At 35.6% G+C, this 14,490-nt stretch overlaps 1 protein-coding gene across 1 annotated transcript in view; it reads right to left on the bottom strand.

Moving 5' to 3' along the window:
• cacna1ba (calcium channel, voltage-dependent, N type, alpha 1B subunit, a) overlaps positions 1-14,490 on the bottom strand; it is a 243,832-nt gene that overhangs the window by 100,237 nt on the left and 129,105 nt on the right. The window contains exons 8-14 of the mRNA XM_030143711.1: positions 9,752-9,867; positions 9,457-9,543; positions 4,938-5,021; positions 2,814-3,029; positions 1,030-1,142; positions 589-701; positions 375-506 (exon numbers count right to left, since the gene is read on the bottom strand). Of these exons, the coding sequence (XP_029999571.1) occupies positions 375-506; positions 589-701; positions 1,030-1,142; positions 2,814-3,029; positions 4,938-5,021; positions 9,457-9,543; positions 9,752-9,867 (861 nt within the window). The remainder of the gene's footprint in view (positions 1-374; positions 507-588; positions 702-1,029; positions 1,143-2,813; positions 3,030-4,937; positions 5,022-9,456; positions 9,544-9,751; positions 9,868-14,490) is intronic.

Below are 14,490 nucleotides of genomic sequence, written 5' to 3' on the forward strand. Positions count from 1 at the left end.
TCCATTTAGTTGTTTATTTGTCCATTTTCTTGATTGTTTTTTAATTTTATACATTTACTTTAGCTCTCTGTATATGTCTTCTTTCTTTCTGAAATTATTTTGTTACTTTTTGTGGCTACTCTGCTCATTTTTCTTCATTTGCCAGATTATATTTGTTCAAATTTCTTTTATTATTTTGTTTATTTTGTGGATTCTATGCCTAATTTTAATCGTCATTCTTATACAGTGTTTTATATTTAAAGACATAAAACAATGTTCAAAGTTTGGGAACTGCAGGATTAACTGACTAATTATTGAATCATCTGAATTCGTAAGTAGTCAAAAGAGCTGTATTTTTTTCTGTAACATGCAGACGAATGGAAATGGTTACTCACTGTCCACCGAACAGCTGCATGCCCAGCAGAGCGAAGACCACAATGAAGAGGAAGAGGAGAAACAAGAGACTGATGATGGACTTCATGGAGTTCAACAGGGATACAACCAGGTTCCTCAAAGAGTTCCAATACCTACACACACGCATAAATACATAAATATTGTATCCAGACCAGTGTCATGAACAGACAGCAACAGATGGTTGGGAAAACTCACTTGGTGACTTTGAAGATCCTGAGCAGTCGTAGAGCCCGAAGTACACTGATGCCGAACGAGGCTCCTGGCTTGATGGCAGCCCAGATCACCTCAAAAATACTGCCAATAATCACCTGAGAACATAGACAGGTTAAAGCCTCCACAGTGGCTTTAAAATATTTACATAGAGCTATGTGTTGTCATGTGGATAAGTGAGTGACACAAGCTGGAAAATAAATAAATAAATAATAATGGATGAAATCATACACTTATGGAAACATCACAGATACTTTTCAAGGTTGTCCGGTAAAGTAAAGTCTTTATGCACACTGAGGTTGTAATCAAACTCCTGGTGGAACCCTGTCCTGAATCACCAGTCCACACTGCCACTGTTGTCCTGAACCACATGCTCTAAAAACCACAGTAGATCGATTCAACCCACAACTTAACAGGACTACTCACCCCAAAGTCGAAACAGTTGAATGAGGAGTGGAAGTAGTTCTGGGGTCCGAGACCATACATTTTCATGGACATCTCTGCCAGAAACAGGCCCAGGAATACAAACTCAGCCAGGTCTGTCCAGGGAGAATAAGAAAACACACAGATCAATGCCGTAGGTTAATAGGCAATGGCTCCCTGCTGATTTACACAATTCAATAGAGCTGAGCTACTGCTGCCTGTTCAGCTGTGCCCACAGTAAATATGACACAGAAAGACTGTATTGTTTGACAAAATAACTGCTGTACTCTGCCATGATGGACTGTGTGAGTTGTATGTTTGCTCATGTGTGTTTGTAAAATGCCCTGCGGTATCTGTGAGTGATGTGTGTGTTTTTTGGGTTTTTTTACCTGCCTGAGCAAAGCAGAAAATTAACAGGAATCAGAGCAGCAGATGCTAAGTAACCAGGTGCAGTCGATATCAGAATGCAGACAGGCACACAGTAAATACCAGTTACCCGGACGGCCAAAATCAGTCAATTAGGTTTTAATCAAGATGATAAGTTGGTCTAAATTTAAACTTTAATGTTTTCATACGTAGGTTTCAGTGGTATTATGGGTGCTGCAACAAAGTTTAGTAAGATGCATATGTTTTCATCAGGATGAACTGTAAAAAAAAAAGTAAAAAAAGACTGGTTACCATTAAGTATGCTAAATATCACCATGTTTACATAGTGCAATACATAAAACCTTCAAATTCACAGAAACATTACACTAATATTCTGTAAAGGAGTGATATTCTGAGTCATATTAAAATCAACTAAATTATTGTATCCTCTTTGTAAAGCTAGCAATCATTAGTGCATTCATTTCCTTCAATTTTCACATGTGGCCACCGCAAAATGAGTTTTGCTGCATTAGTGAAAGTCTACAGGAGTGTATTTGGCAAACTTTTATTATTTTTATGGTCAGTAATGGAGCAGACATTTGCTAATAATGGGTAGCATTAGCCACAAAGGTTGCAATCATAACCAGCTAAATAGGACTATAGTAGAGAAACCCATACACAATATGGTTCAACATTTTCACAAGTGGAATATTGGCTATTATAAAAAATAACTTGAAACTAGGTTGTATGTGGGAAAAATTACATACGAAGAGCTATAGTATGTTACATTTCTGCCCTAAAATATCTAAAAACAACTAAAAAGCTAATGTTACATATATTGTTTACTTGATGATTTATAGCAAATATTTTCAACCTCTTTCATTTAACACTGAAAACATTTGGTTGTGTCATATGGTCACCTGTCAACCGTATTACATCCCCTTCTTCTAAGTCCCTAACTTTAATATTTTACAACATATTATGTCTTTTATTTACTGACTCATTGTTGGAAATCTGCTTAAATCATGTGTCTTATTGCTTATATTTATGTAGATTTCAATGTTAGCATTTTTAGTCTTATCTGCAAAATTGTTGTATTTTGAGCCTCATCTTTATCTTTTGTTTTATTGTGCAAATAATTCATGAACAAAACAGAATAAAACAGAATAACAAAAAAGTAAAAAAAACGGTAAACATAAAGTAATCTGTAAACACTATTTTTGCTTGACTCACTTACAATAATGATAGTGAATATACAAACTTTCACCATGTTATCCACAAATACTGCATCTTATTGTTTTGATTGATTGAGACATTCTGACTATACATACTATACTCTAGTATTGTAACAACAAATATTCGAATATGTAAATACTGAGACAAAACCCCACAGACCCTTCTAAATGCCTCCTCATACTCACATAGTGCATAGGTGAGCCACTCAGGCTGGTCATAGTGGACAATAGCCACACACAATGTGTTGAGACCAACCAGACACAGAACCGTCCAGTAGAAGCTCTGGGATTTGACCAAACGGCGAATGGTGAAGCGAACCCTCTTCTCTTTCCTCCTGAAGTAAGACGAGCTCTCGTTCTTGCTCTTAACGCTGGCCCGGGCGAACGGCGACCCTTGGGGGGCAGTTGGGACAAAACACAAAATGGCAATAAAGCAACCGAATCTAAAAGAACTGCACTCACATTAAATAAAGTTTTAATTTTCATGAGTTCATGATTCCACTAAAGTTTGAAATCTCCAGCACGATTTATTCCACGCTTTGTAGAGGTATGCTCCTGTGAAGTGGTAGTAAACGCCTCTAAGTACCACTGGGGTGTGGGTCTAAAAGTAATATAATTAACTTCTACATTGGCTAAAGGAGGTTATTCAGTTTCTGATGAGCTTTAAGTGTGATATAACTGAAGAGAATTCCTCAGTTCCATCTGAGGCAGTGTGCTCCGGCCTTTACCACAGCCGTCCCTGCTCTCATGTATCTGTACTATATTAAACTTTCTGTTACTTAAATTAAGCTCAAATGTCAAGTGGGGCTGGACACGAAAGGAAAGAAGAGAAATGGTTCTATTAGAATTTCATTACTAGCTCAGGAAGAATAGCGGGTTAATCATTTCCTGGTCTATTTTAATCCAGACATCTGACTCATTGTGTAACATCTCAGAACCCATGCTAACTCTAACACAATCTATGTATCAATGTATCTATCTACTGCATCTATTTATCTGGATATCTATGTGTCTATATACTGTATGTACCAATCTACATATCTGTCAGTCATAGGTTTGTAGGTTTAGTAAAGTTCTAATGTCCACACATATGCATTTCTCTCTGTATTTAGATCCAATATGGATATATGTGAAGTATGTACAACTGGAAAAACAAACGTTTCAGGTAAAAAAACAGCTTCTATAAACCAAAGGATTTATTTATTTAGTATCTTAACATGCCTTTAAGATCATCTTGATGGTGTTTTTAATATTTAATTGTGATTATCTTCAACTGAGTTGGTCAAGCGATGGTTTGTTAGCTATTTTTTTAAACTGGGAAGCTCAAAAGTGGGGGCTCGTCCGGGATGTGAACTTGGGACCACTCATAAACTATATTTAGACCGTATTTAGAACCAATACGAGCAGAAAAATAAATAAAAATCAAGTCAGTTATCAGCTTATATAGTATTGTTCAACAGTCCTAGGTCAACATTACGTTTGTTGGTTTATTAAAGTTCTAATGTCCGCACATTTGTATTCGTCTCTGTATTAAGATCCAATCTGCTATATGTGAAGTATGAACAGCAGGAAATTCAAAATTTTCAGGGAAAAAACAGCTTCTATAAGCCATAGTGGTCGTATTTAACGTGACCTCCCTTTGCACTTAACATGTCTTAAACCCTTTTGTTCAGACACTATGAGATTTATTGCATTAATTTTCTGTTGTTTTATACCAGGTTTCATTCAACACATGTCAGATGATTCTAATTGTTTGTGCTGCTTCTTGTCATGGGGTCAGGGGTCACACTAAATACACTTATGGATAATATTGCTTACAGCCTTTTTTATATACCTTAGTAGATTCATTTTAATGTCAATCTGCAGAAGATAAAACAATTCTGATTTAAGTAGTAGGCACAAATCCCAGTATAAATACCAGGTGTGTGATTTGGTTTCCAAACCAGCTCTGATAAGCTGCTTTGACCCCAAAATCAGCACTGCACTCCACATTCCCCGCTGTCTATAGTTACATTCCATTTATAGTTCTATGCTATTTTTTATATTTTTTCTACAATGTTCATTGATGCACTGTGGGCCTTAGAGTGTTTGCACTTCTAGTCTTCTATATGAGCTGTACATATGGCAAAACTGACAATGAAGCTGACTTTGACATTCAACACAAAAACATCCTCCACTGTACCTCAGTGTTAGCAGGGACATACACAAATGCTTACAAAAAGACTTACGCCCAAAGAACATAGTAACAACTGCTTTGCAGATACACCGGCAAGAAAATAGAGCCCATTGTGTCACAGGTATTGTCCTCACCAACAGATGAGATGTCAGTGAAGTGGTCCTCTCCTTCTTCTGCGTTGATGAGGTCATTCTTACTCTTCTTCGCTCTTTTTAACACTGTCAATGCAACAAGAAAAGAGTTACATGTGAAAATAAAGCAGGATCTCAGTGTTACTACTTACACTGTCTTTCTACCTCTGCCTTGTCTATCTTTGGTAAAACTTTGAATATCTGCAGTATTTTTAATCCGCCCACTTGCTCAGAATTTTGTGTAAATGAATTTCTGATATAGGCTGCAAGTGTTCGAACAAGTTTAGACAGTAGATTAGTAGATAAAAGTCAAACCACACAAAGGATTACTTCGAAATGCATGCAACCCCTTTGGTATTTTTCTGAAAACACAAAAATTATTATTCATTGCAAGACAGTGACTGAAAAACATAAACTCATACCATCAGATTTCATAAGCTGCTGCTCAGTCTCTAAAATACTACTATTTAGGGATTTGTCAGTTATCAGTTCAATCTCCTTCAATTCCTTGGAAAAAACGAGTCATAATGGTGAAAGTCAAATCATAATGACGATAATTATAATCATCTGACTGAATCATCCTGTCCTTGCAGAATTAAGTATTAGAGTGTATATTTATGAATATGTGCATTTACAGTGTACAATACATCTATGAAGCTAGGCCAATGTCTGTGTATTTGTGTATGAATATGCATTGGGGATTGATAATTAGACCAAAAATCATTTGATTAAAGTGTTTAAAAACACTTCTTTTAACGCCTTTGTTTTTGCTCTCTCTCATGTGGTTATGGTTGAGAGCATATCATATGACCACATTCATTAAACTGTCCAGATCAAATGTGCATGTACGGTATATATGATTAGATATACAGTTCTGTGCAAAAGTCTTATGTCAAATTTACGTCTGTTGTTTTTTCAGGGTTGAAATGATCATCCATATTTATTTTTCATCGTCTTTTCTTGAGATACAACAAGAAAATACAGTAAATATGTGCCCAGCCTTAAAAGACACATAAAAAATTTAACTAAATGTGTTGTAAAGGTTAAAGTCACGATTTAGTGTGACCTCTGACCCCAAGCAACACAAACAATTTAGAAGATTTGACATGTGTTGAATGAAACCTGGTATAAAACATCAGAAAATTAATGCAATAAATTTCATATTGTACGAACAAAAGGGTTAAAGACATGTTAAGTGCAGAGGGAGGTCACACTAAATATGACCACTTTGGTATATTGAAGCTGTTTTTAACCTGAAACATTTGGTTTTCCTGCTGTACATACTTCACATATATCAGATTGGAGACAAATGCATGTGTGGTCATTAGAACTTCACTAAACCAACAAACCTGATGATGGACCAGGACTTTTGCATAGGACTGTAAAACCTGGGTTGATTTCACCACAATCTAACATCCACCTAGTTTATTTGGCTCTTTTACACAGGAATGTATGTAAAAGTAAAGTATGTGGATATATGTATAGTATAATGTGTATTTTTATGTTACAATAGCAAATCTTTTCTCTTTAAGTTGTTTTCTCCATTTTGTTTCTTTTTTCTCCTTTGTATCATTGTTTTCTTTCTGCCAGTGTTGGTTTAAAACACATTGTAAAAAATTAATAATACAGAAAATTTGTCATCAAAATTATCCTCTGTAATGTAACATTAAATATTTGGCTATAAAAATGCAAGGATAGGTTTTTTCTGTTTTTATGCTTGAAGGCTGAAATGATGTGTAAAATATGTGTGTTAAAGTGGTCAAATACTGCCCAGTCTCCACATTTCATCCTCACTCACTGTTGGTATTTTACAACTAAACACAGTTGGGTTTTATGGTTAAGAGCGATATAAAAGTCATGGCGAGCATCGAGCCCACGGAGCAGAGAGTGTTAAAACTAGCGTGAAGGACCCTCGTACTCCCACGCTGCCTCTGAACACCGCTGAGCCTCTCTCTCTCTGTACTTAATTCTAATCTCATTACCCTCCCACCCTAATCACTGTGACTGTTACCCTGGGTGAGGCTGTAGATGAGAGGCAGTATGGCCTTGATAAGAGCACAGTACTTGTGTGAATGCACACACACACCTCAGAGGGAGATGCCTGTGGAAATAATGATCTGTATCAGCCACATACCGATTACTCAGAAAGAACACTGCAGAGAGTGTGGTAGGTCTGACTACAACAGATACACATGCATTAAAATCTATTACAGTAATAATAATAATAATAATAATAATAATAATACAGTAATACAGTATATATAAAACCTAAACAACATTCTGTCTGATAAAAGTATATATTTGTGGTAAGTTATACAGTATATTAAGATTTACATATAAATTATTATTGTTGCATTATGGAAACACCCATATATACTTAACACTATACAAAATGTAATGCTACTAATGCATACTAATAATGTGCAATACCAGCCAAAACTTTTAGACCACTTTTTCCATTCTTACAGAAATTTAAGAAGCTCAAGTCCTGAAATGTAAATCAAAAAACTGCTTGAGCTGAAAAACAAAATTTATGATGCCAAGAACTGAGAAAGGGTTATAAAAATGTCCTTTCTTAGGGAAAAAAGTTGTGAGTTACAACATCTAGGTTTTCTGCAGCGTTGCACCTAAATGAAGGGTTGAAAATTGATGCAAATGGTTCTTACAGATGTCCTGATGTTTATCAATAACATGAAAAACTTGTGTAGTACTGTTAGAACACAATTTGTCTCATTATTATAGCATTATTTGAAGCTGCACTGCAGGAGGTGGAATGATTAATAATGTAAAAGTAAGAAGAAAGCAAAAAGAAATGCAGGCATTAGCCTTTCTTTCAGAGAAAAAGACAAGATTCTCAAACTTTTATCCAGTTGTAACATTACGTAACATTAACAATGGCCTGGTCTGTTAAAACCTATTCCTTAGCTTATGTAACTTGTGAAAATACTAATTTCTTGCTAGCCTAAAACTAACTTATTTTTGTGTAACTTTTAACCAACAAGTGAGAACAGAAGCACAACTGTGTGAGGCTCACCTAATTTATAAACCTGACAGAATATCAAACAATAAATTGGTCTAAGGTTCAGTATGAGATAAGCTAATAATAAAATACTACAATAAAATAGAAATAAGCTAATTGTTGGGCATTGCTATTAGCATTACCCTAAATGCGGTTTGTTTTTTAACAACTGAAGACATATAACTTAAAACATACATTCAGTTACTTGTAATTAATATAAAAATAGTCACTTAACAGTTTATTGTAATTTTCTAGCTCCAGTTTATTTTATGTTAAGAGACTGAACATTTATGCTAACTAAACAAGCTAACATATTTGACCGGTTACCTAGCATAAAATAAAACGTGCTAGCGAAGAAGCTACAGTTGACAGTTAAAATAAAGGTAGTATTTGCCAGTTTACTTTCATTTTCAGAGTTAACCATTCCTCACCTGTCCACCAGAAATTATTAACAACATTTTCTCTTCTCTGTTCTGTTTCTGTATTTGTCTTTGTGACCTTTGTTCAGTTGGAGCTACATCAATCCTAATGTAACCCAATGTAGACACAGGAGGCTTTTTCTCCACTCTCTTCCTTTTGTTCTTTTGTTTCTTTTCTCTCATGCTTTTTCATTCCATGTCTATCAGCTTTTATCTTCACTATGGTTGGGAGGAAAACTGTGTTTAACTTGCTACAACATTTTATCAATTAATGTTTTAAAAAGAGAAAGACCTTGCAAGTAACACAATTGATGTTGATTTTAACATATTATTTTACCTCATTTATTGTTTTTGTTTTGATTTGTTTTTTTTGTTTTTCATTATTTCATGTTTTATCCTTTTTTCATATTTCATTCTTGGTAATTACTATTTTATACTTTTAACTCACTGTTTCAGGTATTTAATTGCCTATTCTATCATTTATTTAAACGTTATTGGCTTTGTTTTTGCAGAAATTCCTACTTTACATTTAATTGTGGTGGATTGAAATGCGCTAAATAAATTACGTTTTGCTTGCTTGTTTCATGACAGGAAAGACAAAATAACATTGCATTTTGGGCCAAAGCGGATGATGATACTAAGGTTACTTTCTGTTTCTTTATTTTGTTTTTGTTATTTTTCCCCTCTTAAAGAAATCATTCTTATATAAATCTAAAAATAGGTACTATTATATCTACTAATATATCTTCATCATATTATCTTTAAAGGAACACATACTCATACATAAGTATATGAAAAACCTTTAATATAACACAACAGATAAATATCTGACATGCTATGTGTGGATTATTTATAGCTTAATATCACCTGATAAGGACATCTGGACAACATATGTTTCATCCCTACATAAATATATCACTTTTAATTGTATGTTGTTTATCAAATACTCTGGATACAGTATATTTGTGTGTTGGTTCAGTTTTTGGAATGTTAAGCATCTGAAACTATTATTTAAGCCCCTAAAATGGGAATAAATTGTCCACTGTAGTTATTTCGTGCGCTGACAAAAGACGACAGTCCTCACCAGAGTTATTGTGTTTCCTTTTGTACCATGCCGGATCTTGAGACTTCGCCTGCGCATTCTTGTCCTCCTCAGCAAGCATGACCTCCTCTGCAACACAAATCATCACAGTGTCAGCTTTAATTACAGTGAATCAATGACTTTGTTATTTCTATCTTTGATTGTGAGCCCATGTAAGTGTACGCTGAAGTCCTAAAATAGAGCTGTAATGATTTTGTGGGGGTATATTCACATTTGTAACCTACAGTTGGCAGAAGGAGTGTGTGTGTGTGTAGAAGTGTGTGTTTTTGTATCCGACCTGCTTTGCAGATCCACTCCAGGTACCCGGTTAACTCTCTCTCTATTTGCTGCTGTCTGCGGAGCTTCAGGAATTCCTGCCTCTTCTCCACTCGCTCTCTCTCCTTGGCAAACTCCCTGCAGAAAAAAAACACACAAACACACACAATGAGAAAGAGACAAATGTTTATTGGAGCTGACAAGCCAACACATAGACCCTGAAGCCATCCGGTGTTGACAGGTATACAGCAGGATGGCTTCCAGCAGCTGAGACAGAGTTGGTGTTCTGTCACACTGTGGAAAACTCAACTCTACACTCTCCAGAGCTCCAAAACCTACACAAAAAGCTCATATCTGTCCAGACTGCTTTGCCTTTTCTCATGAAAACTCACATAAAAGTGACATGTCACATGACAGACTCCAGTTGGGACTGTAATGACCAAAACCATTCAGATTCCCGTGCATTTCTAGGCTGTCTAGATCAGGGGTCGGCAACCCGCAGCTCTGGAGCCACATGTGGCTGTTTCATCCCTCTTTTGCGGCTCCCTGTGGCTTTGGGAACATGAATAATGAGAATTTAATTTAAATGAATTTTATTTTAGTTTGTTAGTTTTTTTTAATGTAATTCTAGATTTGAAGATTATAGCAATCTTTTAACATTAAAGTAAAACGTATTTAATTTTTTGCTGCTCAATAAAATAATGGCAAAAGCATTAAACCATCAGCTCCACTTGTTAGTGGACGAGATTAAAACCTGTATTCTAATTAGTGATGTGTTGGCTGCGAACATAACAGCTCTTAGAGCCAGCTGTCCAGTGCTGAACCTTTTCAAAAGGCACTGGGAACCGTAGCGCTGTCCAGTGCTGAACCCCGTAGAGGTAGTTCACCCAAGGGTTAGGGTTCACCCAAACAGGTCAGTCACAGTTATTACATAATCACTACATCGTAATTATTTGAGAAAACCATGATCATTTAACATAATTGTAATTATTGTCTTCATTCATCAAAAAAAAAAAAAAGCTTCTTTTGACAGTCTCCCAAAATAAAATTGTGTTTTATAATCTTTACATGCTGATAGTTTGCATTGTAGCTCTGTTAGCTTAGCTCTGTTTCTTGACAGAAAACAGCCACAGTAAAACCACAAATCACCTCTGTTTTCTGTACAGTTTGTGTTGTCAATAGCGGAACTAAAGATCTGTTTAGAATCCAACAAACAAGGTCAGAACTGTATCAGTTTAATCTGAACCGTGGATCAACAAACGGCAACTTAGCAAAGATAAGAACCTCATATAATAAGTTTACACCTTCATGAGCCTCAGAATCAAACTCACTCATGTAGAAGAAACACTGGCATTTCAGCATCAAACTCCATTCTTTTCATTTACACCTGAGTCCAGCAGAGAAAACAGCTTCTATTAAAATCACTACTTTTCTTTCACAATAAAAGTGGTTTCTGAGTGGTTCTCATCCCATTTGGTCAATTTCTGATGCTCACTTCATTTCTCTACAATCCAATGCATTGACATTTTTGGCAGAAATCCACAGCTCTTTATTCTAAACATAGTAACAACAATTTTAGATCACTTTTAATATTTGAAAGTGGAATTTACGTACAATACATATTGACACTTTAATGCCACGGGAACACATGAATGTGATGTTACACTGTATAAACTAAAAAATAAGCCTTAAATTGTTATAAACCAGAGCCTTTAAACTAGTCTCTAGTCAAAAGTTGCAGCAGGCAGCAAGGGATACTTTGGAATTTTCTGTCTTGAGTATGTTCAGTTCCATTCAACATCACAACGAAAAATCCTCTCGAGGCACTTTACATTATATGAAGGCCTTACAGTATTACAGAGAAAAACCCAACAAATCTCCACAAATATGTGTCTGGTTTATGAAGCCAGTTGGAGCCGCACAGGAGATTTGGGCTCTGTATTATTAAACAGTTCTCTCTGTGTGGAGTTACACAAACCGACAACCAGACGATGCAGACAGAGGCAAAAATGAGAGCTCATTTAAAATATACAGATATATAGTGTATGTTAGGGATGTGCATTTACAGCGTGCTATACACAAACATAAACTAGCACTAAAAAAATACAAAACTATATGAAGGAATACACGAATACCTAAAAACCTAAAAAAAAAAATACTTACACAAAAATGTGACTTAACAAAGTACCTCTCTGCTCTGAATCATTTAATCTAAAATATCATCAGGCAACATACGTTTTTTTTTTTTTTTTATCAATTTTTGCAATTATATCAACATAAATCCTCCTAAATTTGGACCTTTAACACTTAAAGACCTAGAAGTATTTTTGTGGCAAGTCCCAGATTATTTTTTCTCTACATGTAACCATTACAAAGTGATTTGTCACCAATTATTATAGTATTATCCTCTGCATTTTGTATTTTTCAGTTAAAAAAAAGAGTATTTTCCAATATTTAATTTACTGATTTTGTAGACGATAAAAGCTTAGAGTAAACTCAAAATTTATTCTATCAAAACAGACAAAACTGAAGAAGAAGAAAAAATTTCACGCAAGAAAATATATCATTAACTGGATGTAAAAACAAGCATCTCCAACCACTGTCATTTAGCAAACTCTGTAGGTTTTATTGATGAATCAATATTGCAGAAAATGACATGTTTGCATGTTCACTACAGAACCTCTGAATGTCCAAATGGGTGATATCTGATGCTGTTGAAAAGCTGAGAATTTTTTTTACATGAGTTACTGTCACATATTGATAGGATTAGTAGATCAACAGTTATTAACCCATAAAGACCCAAACAGCCACTGGCAACCAAAACCCTCTACTGATGTAAAGTGTTTAATAGCTTCCGACCCACTAAACCTATCAATACATGTAAATAATTGGTATAAAATGTAGTTTGTCATCTTTTCATGGTCATCAGATAGGACCCATTTGGACGTTCAGAGGCTTTGTAGTGAACATGGAAACACCGTCATCTTCTACAGCATTGATTCACCAGTAAAACCCATGGAGTTGGATCAATGACAGTGGTTGTAGACACTTGTTTTTACATTCAGTTGCTCATATTTTTGCTAAAAAAGTCACTTTTTCTTCAGTTTTCTCTGTTTCTGACATAATAACCTTCAACTTTAATCTGAGCTTTTATGAACATCCACATTATCAGCAAATAAAATACAGGAAAACATCTGATTTTCACTGAAAAAAGCGCAAAATAGAGAGGATAATATTATAATAAATGGCGATAAATCACATAAGAAAGGTTAAATAGAGAGAAAAAATCATTTGGGAAGTGACATAAAAGTAGCACTGGGTCTTTATGGATTAAACATTTTAGATCAGTACATAGTTTTGGTCGCTGGTGGGTGTTTAGGTTTTTTAGGGTTAACTCACAGCCCCCTGTAATCACATAATCTCATTCATTTATTCATTTTCTTAACCATTAATCCTGTGGTGATGCTGGAGTCTGACATATACAGACAAACACACTCTCACATTCTTACCTTCTATCACCACATTCACAACATCTATCAAGTGTGCACATTCCTATTACTTTTCCTGCTCTCATATACATATAGCATAAGCGTCATTTGAGTTGAACAGGAACAAAACACATAATTTTCCATGGAAAACTAAATCATAACCATTACATACATTACATATGCATATCTCTTATTATTCTTATAGGATTATTGCTCATTTGCTAACGCAGACAACATGAATTTCTTTGTTGCTGTGTTTTGCGTGTATAAAATATGGTTCTATCATTGCCAGTAAGGCTGTTTTCAATCTAAATGAGCTGAGTGGGAAATGAGAGACTGAACGTGAGAGATGAGGCAGAAAGAGAAAGAGCGAGAGACAGAAGAAGAAAGACCGAGAGAGGACGAGAGACCAATAAAGAAAGAAAGAGAGAGAGTGAGAGAGGGAGACAGACTATAGAAATAACAGAGTGAGGGATCTCCAGCCCACCCCCACAGCTCGGTGATTGGTGTGTCTCCCACACAGCGGCGGGGGAAGCTCTATCCTGCATTGCAGTGGCTGTCTGCCTGCCTTCCTGAGGGTGTGTGTATGTGTGTGTTTGTATACGTCGCTGCCAGAGTGTCTAAATCTAATTGTGTGGCTACATATCTCTCTCTCTATATATATATATATCGTGCAGGGCGCCCATGTGTTGGCTGGGTGAGTGTACTGAGTATGAGTGTGCAGGGAGAAATTGTAGTAGCTAGGATTTCTCAGCTTTGTAACAGCTTTCAGGCTTACGTTCACACACACTGATACGTATGTCAACACAGTCAGAGACACACATTCACACTAAATTAGATAACGACGAGCTTCTACACACACTTGACTTATCCTTCAGACCGTAATAAAAGCAACCAGAGCTGCAGACCAATTATAATATGCATATGTGGAAACGTAACAACACACACATATGTCTTTCTATTGAAAAGCTCCAGGATTGTATTAACAACAAATGCACTGCATTTTTTCAGTATATAATGTGTATCTGCTCTGCCTCAATGTAGGTGGCACCCACTCACACAAATAAAAACGCACAATAGAATATATCGATACAACAAACCAATGTTCAGAGTATGTGTGTTAATGTGGATATATGTGTACATGTGGGTGTGACACAGTGTTGGGGATTATACAGTTAAATACAACAGCATTGTGTGATATTGGAATAAATCCAATTACTATTAAACTATTAGTGTTACTGAGAAAATAAATATGCACTCAGTGTTGGTTGAC

This window comes from Sphaeramia orbicularis, chromosome 9 (assembly GCF_902148855.1).
Source record: "Sphaeramia orbicularis chromosome 9, fSphaOr1.1, whole genome shotgun sequence".
Classification (NCBI taxonomy): domain Eukaryota; kingdom Metazoa; phylum Chordata; class Actinopteri; order Kurtiformes; family Apogonidae; genus Sphaeramia; species Sphaeramia orbicularis.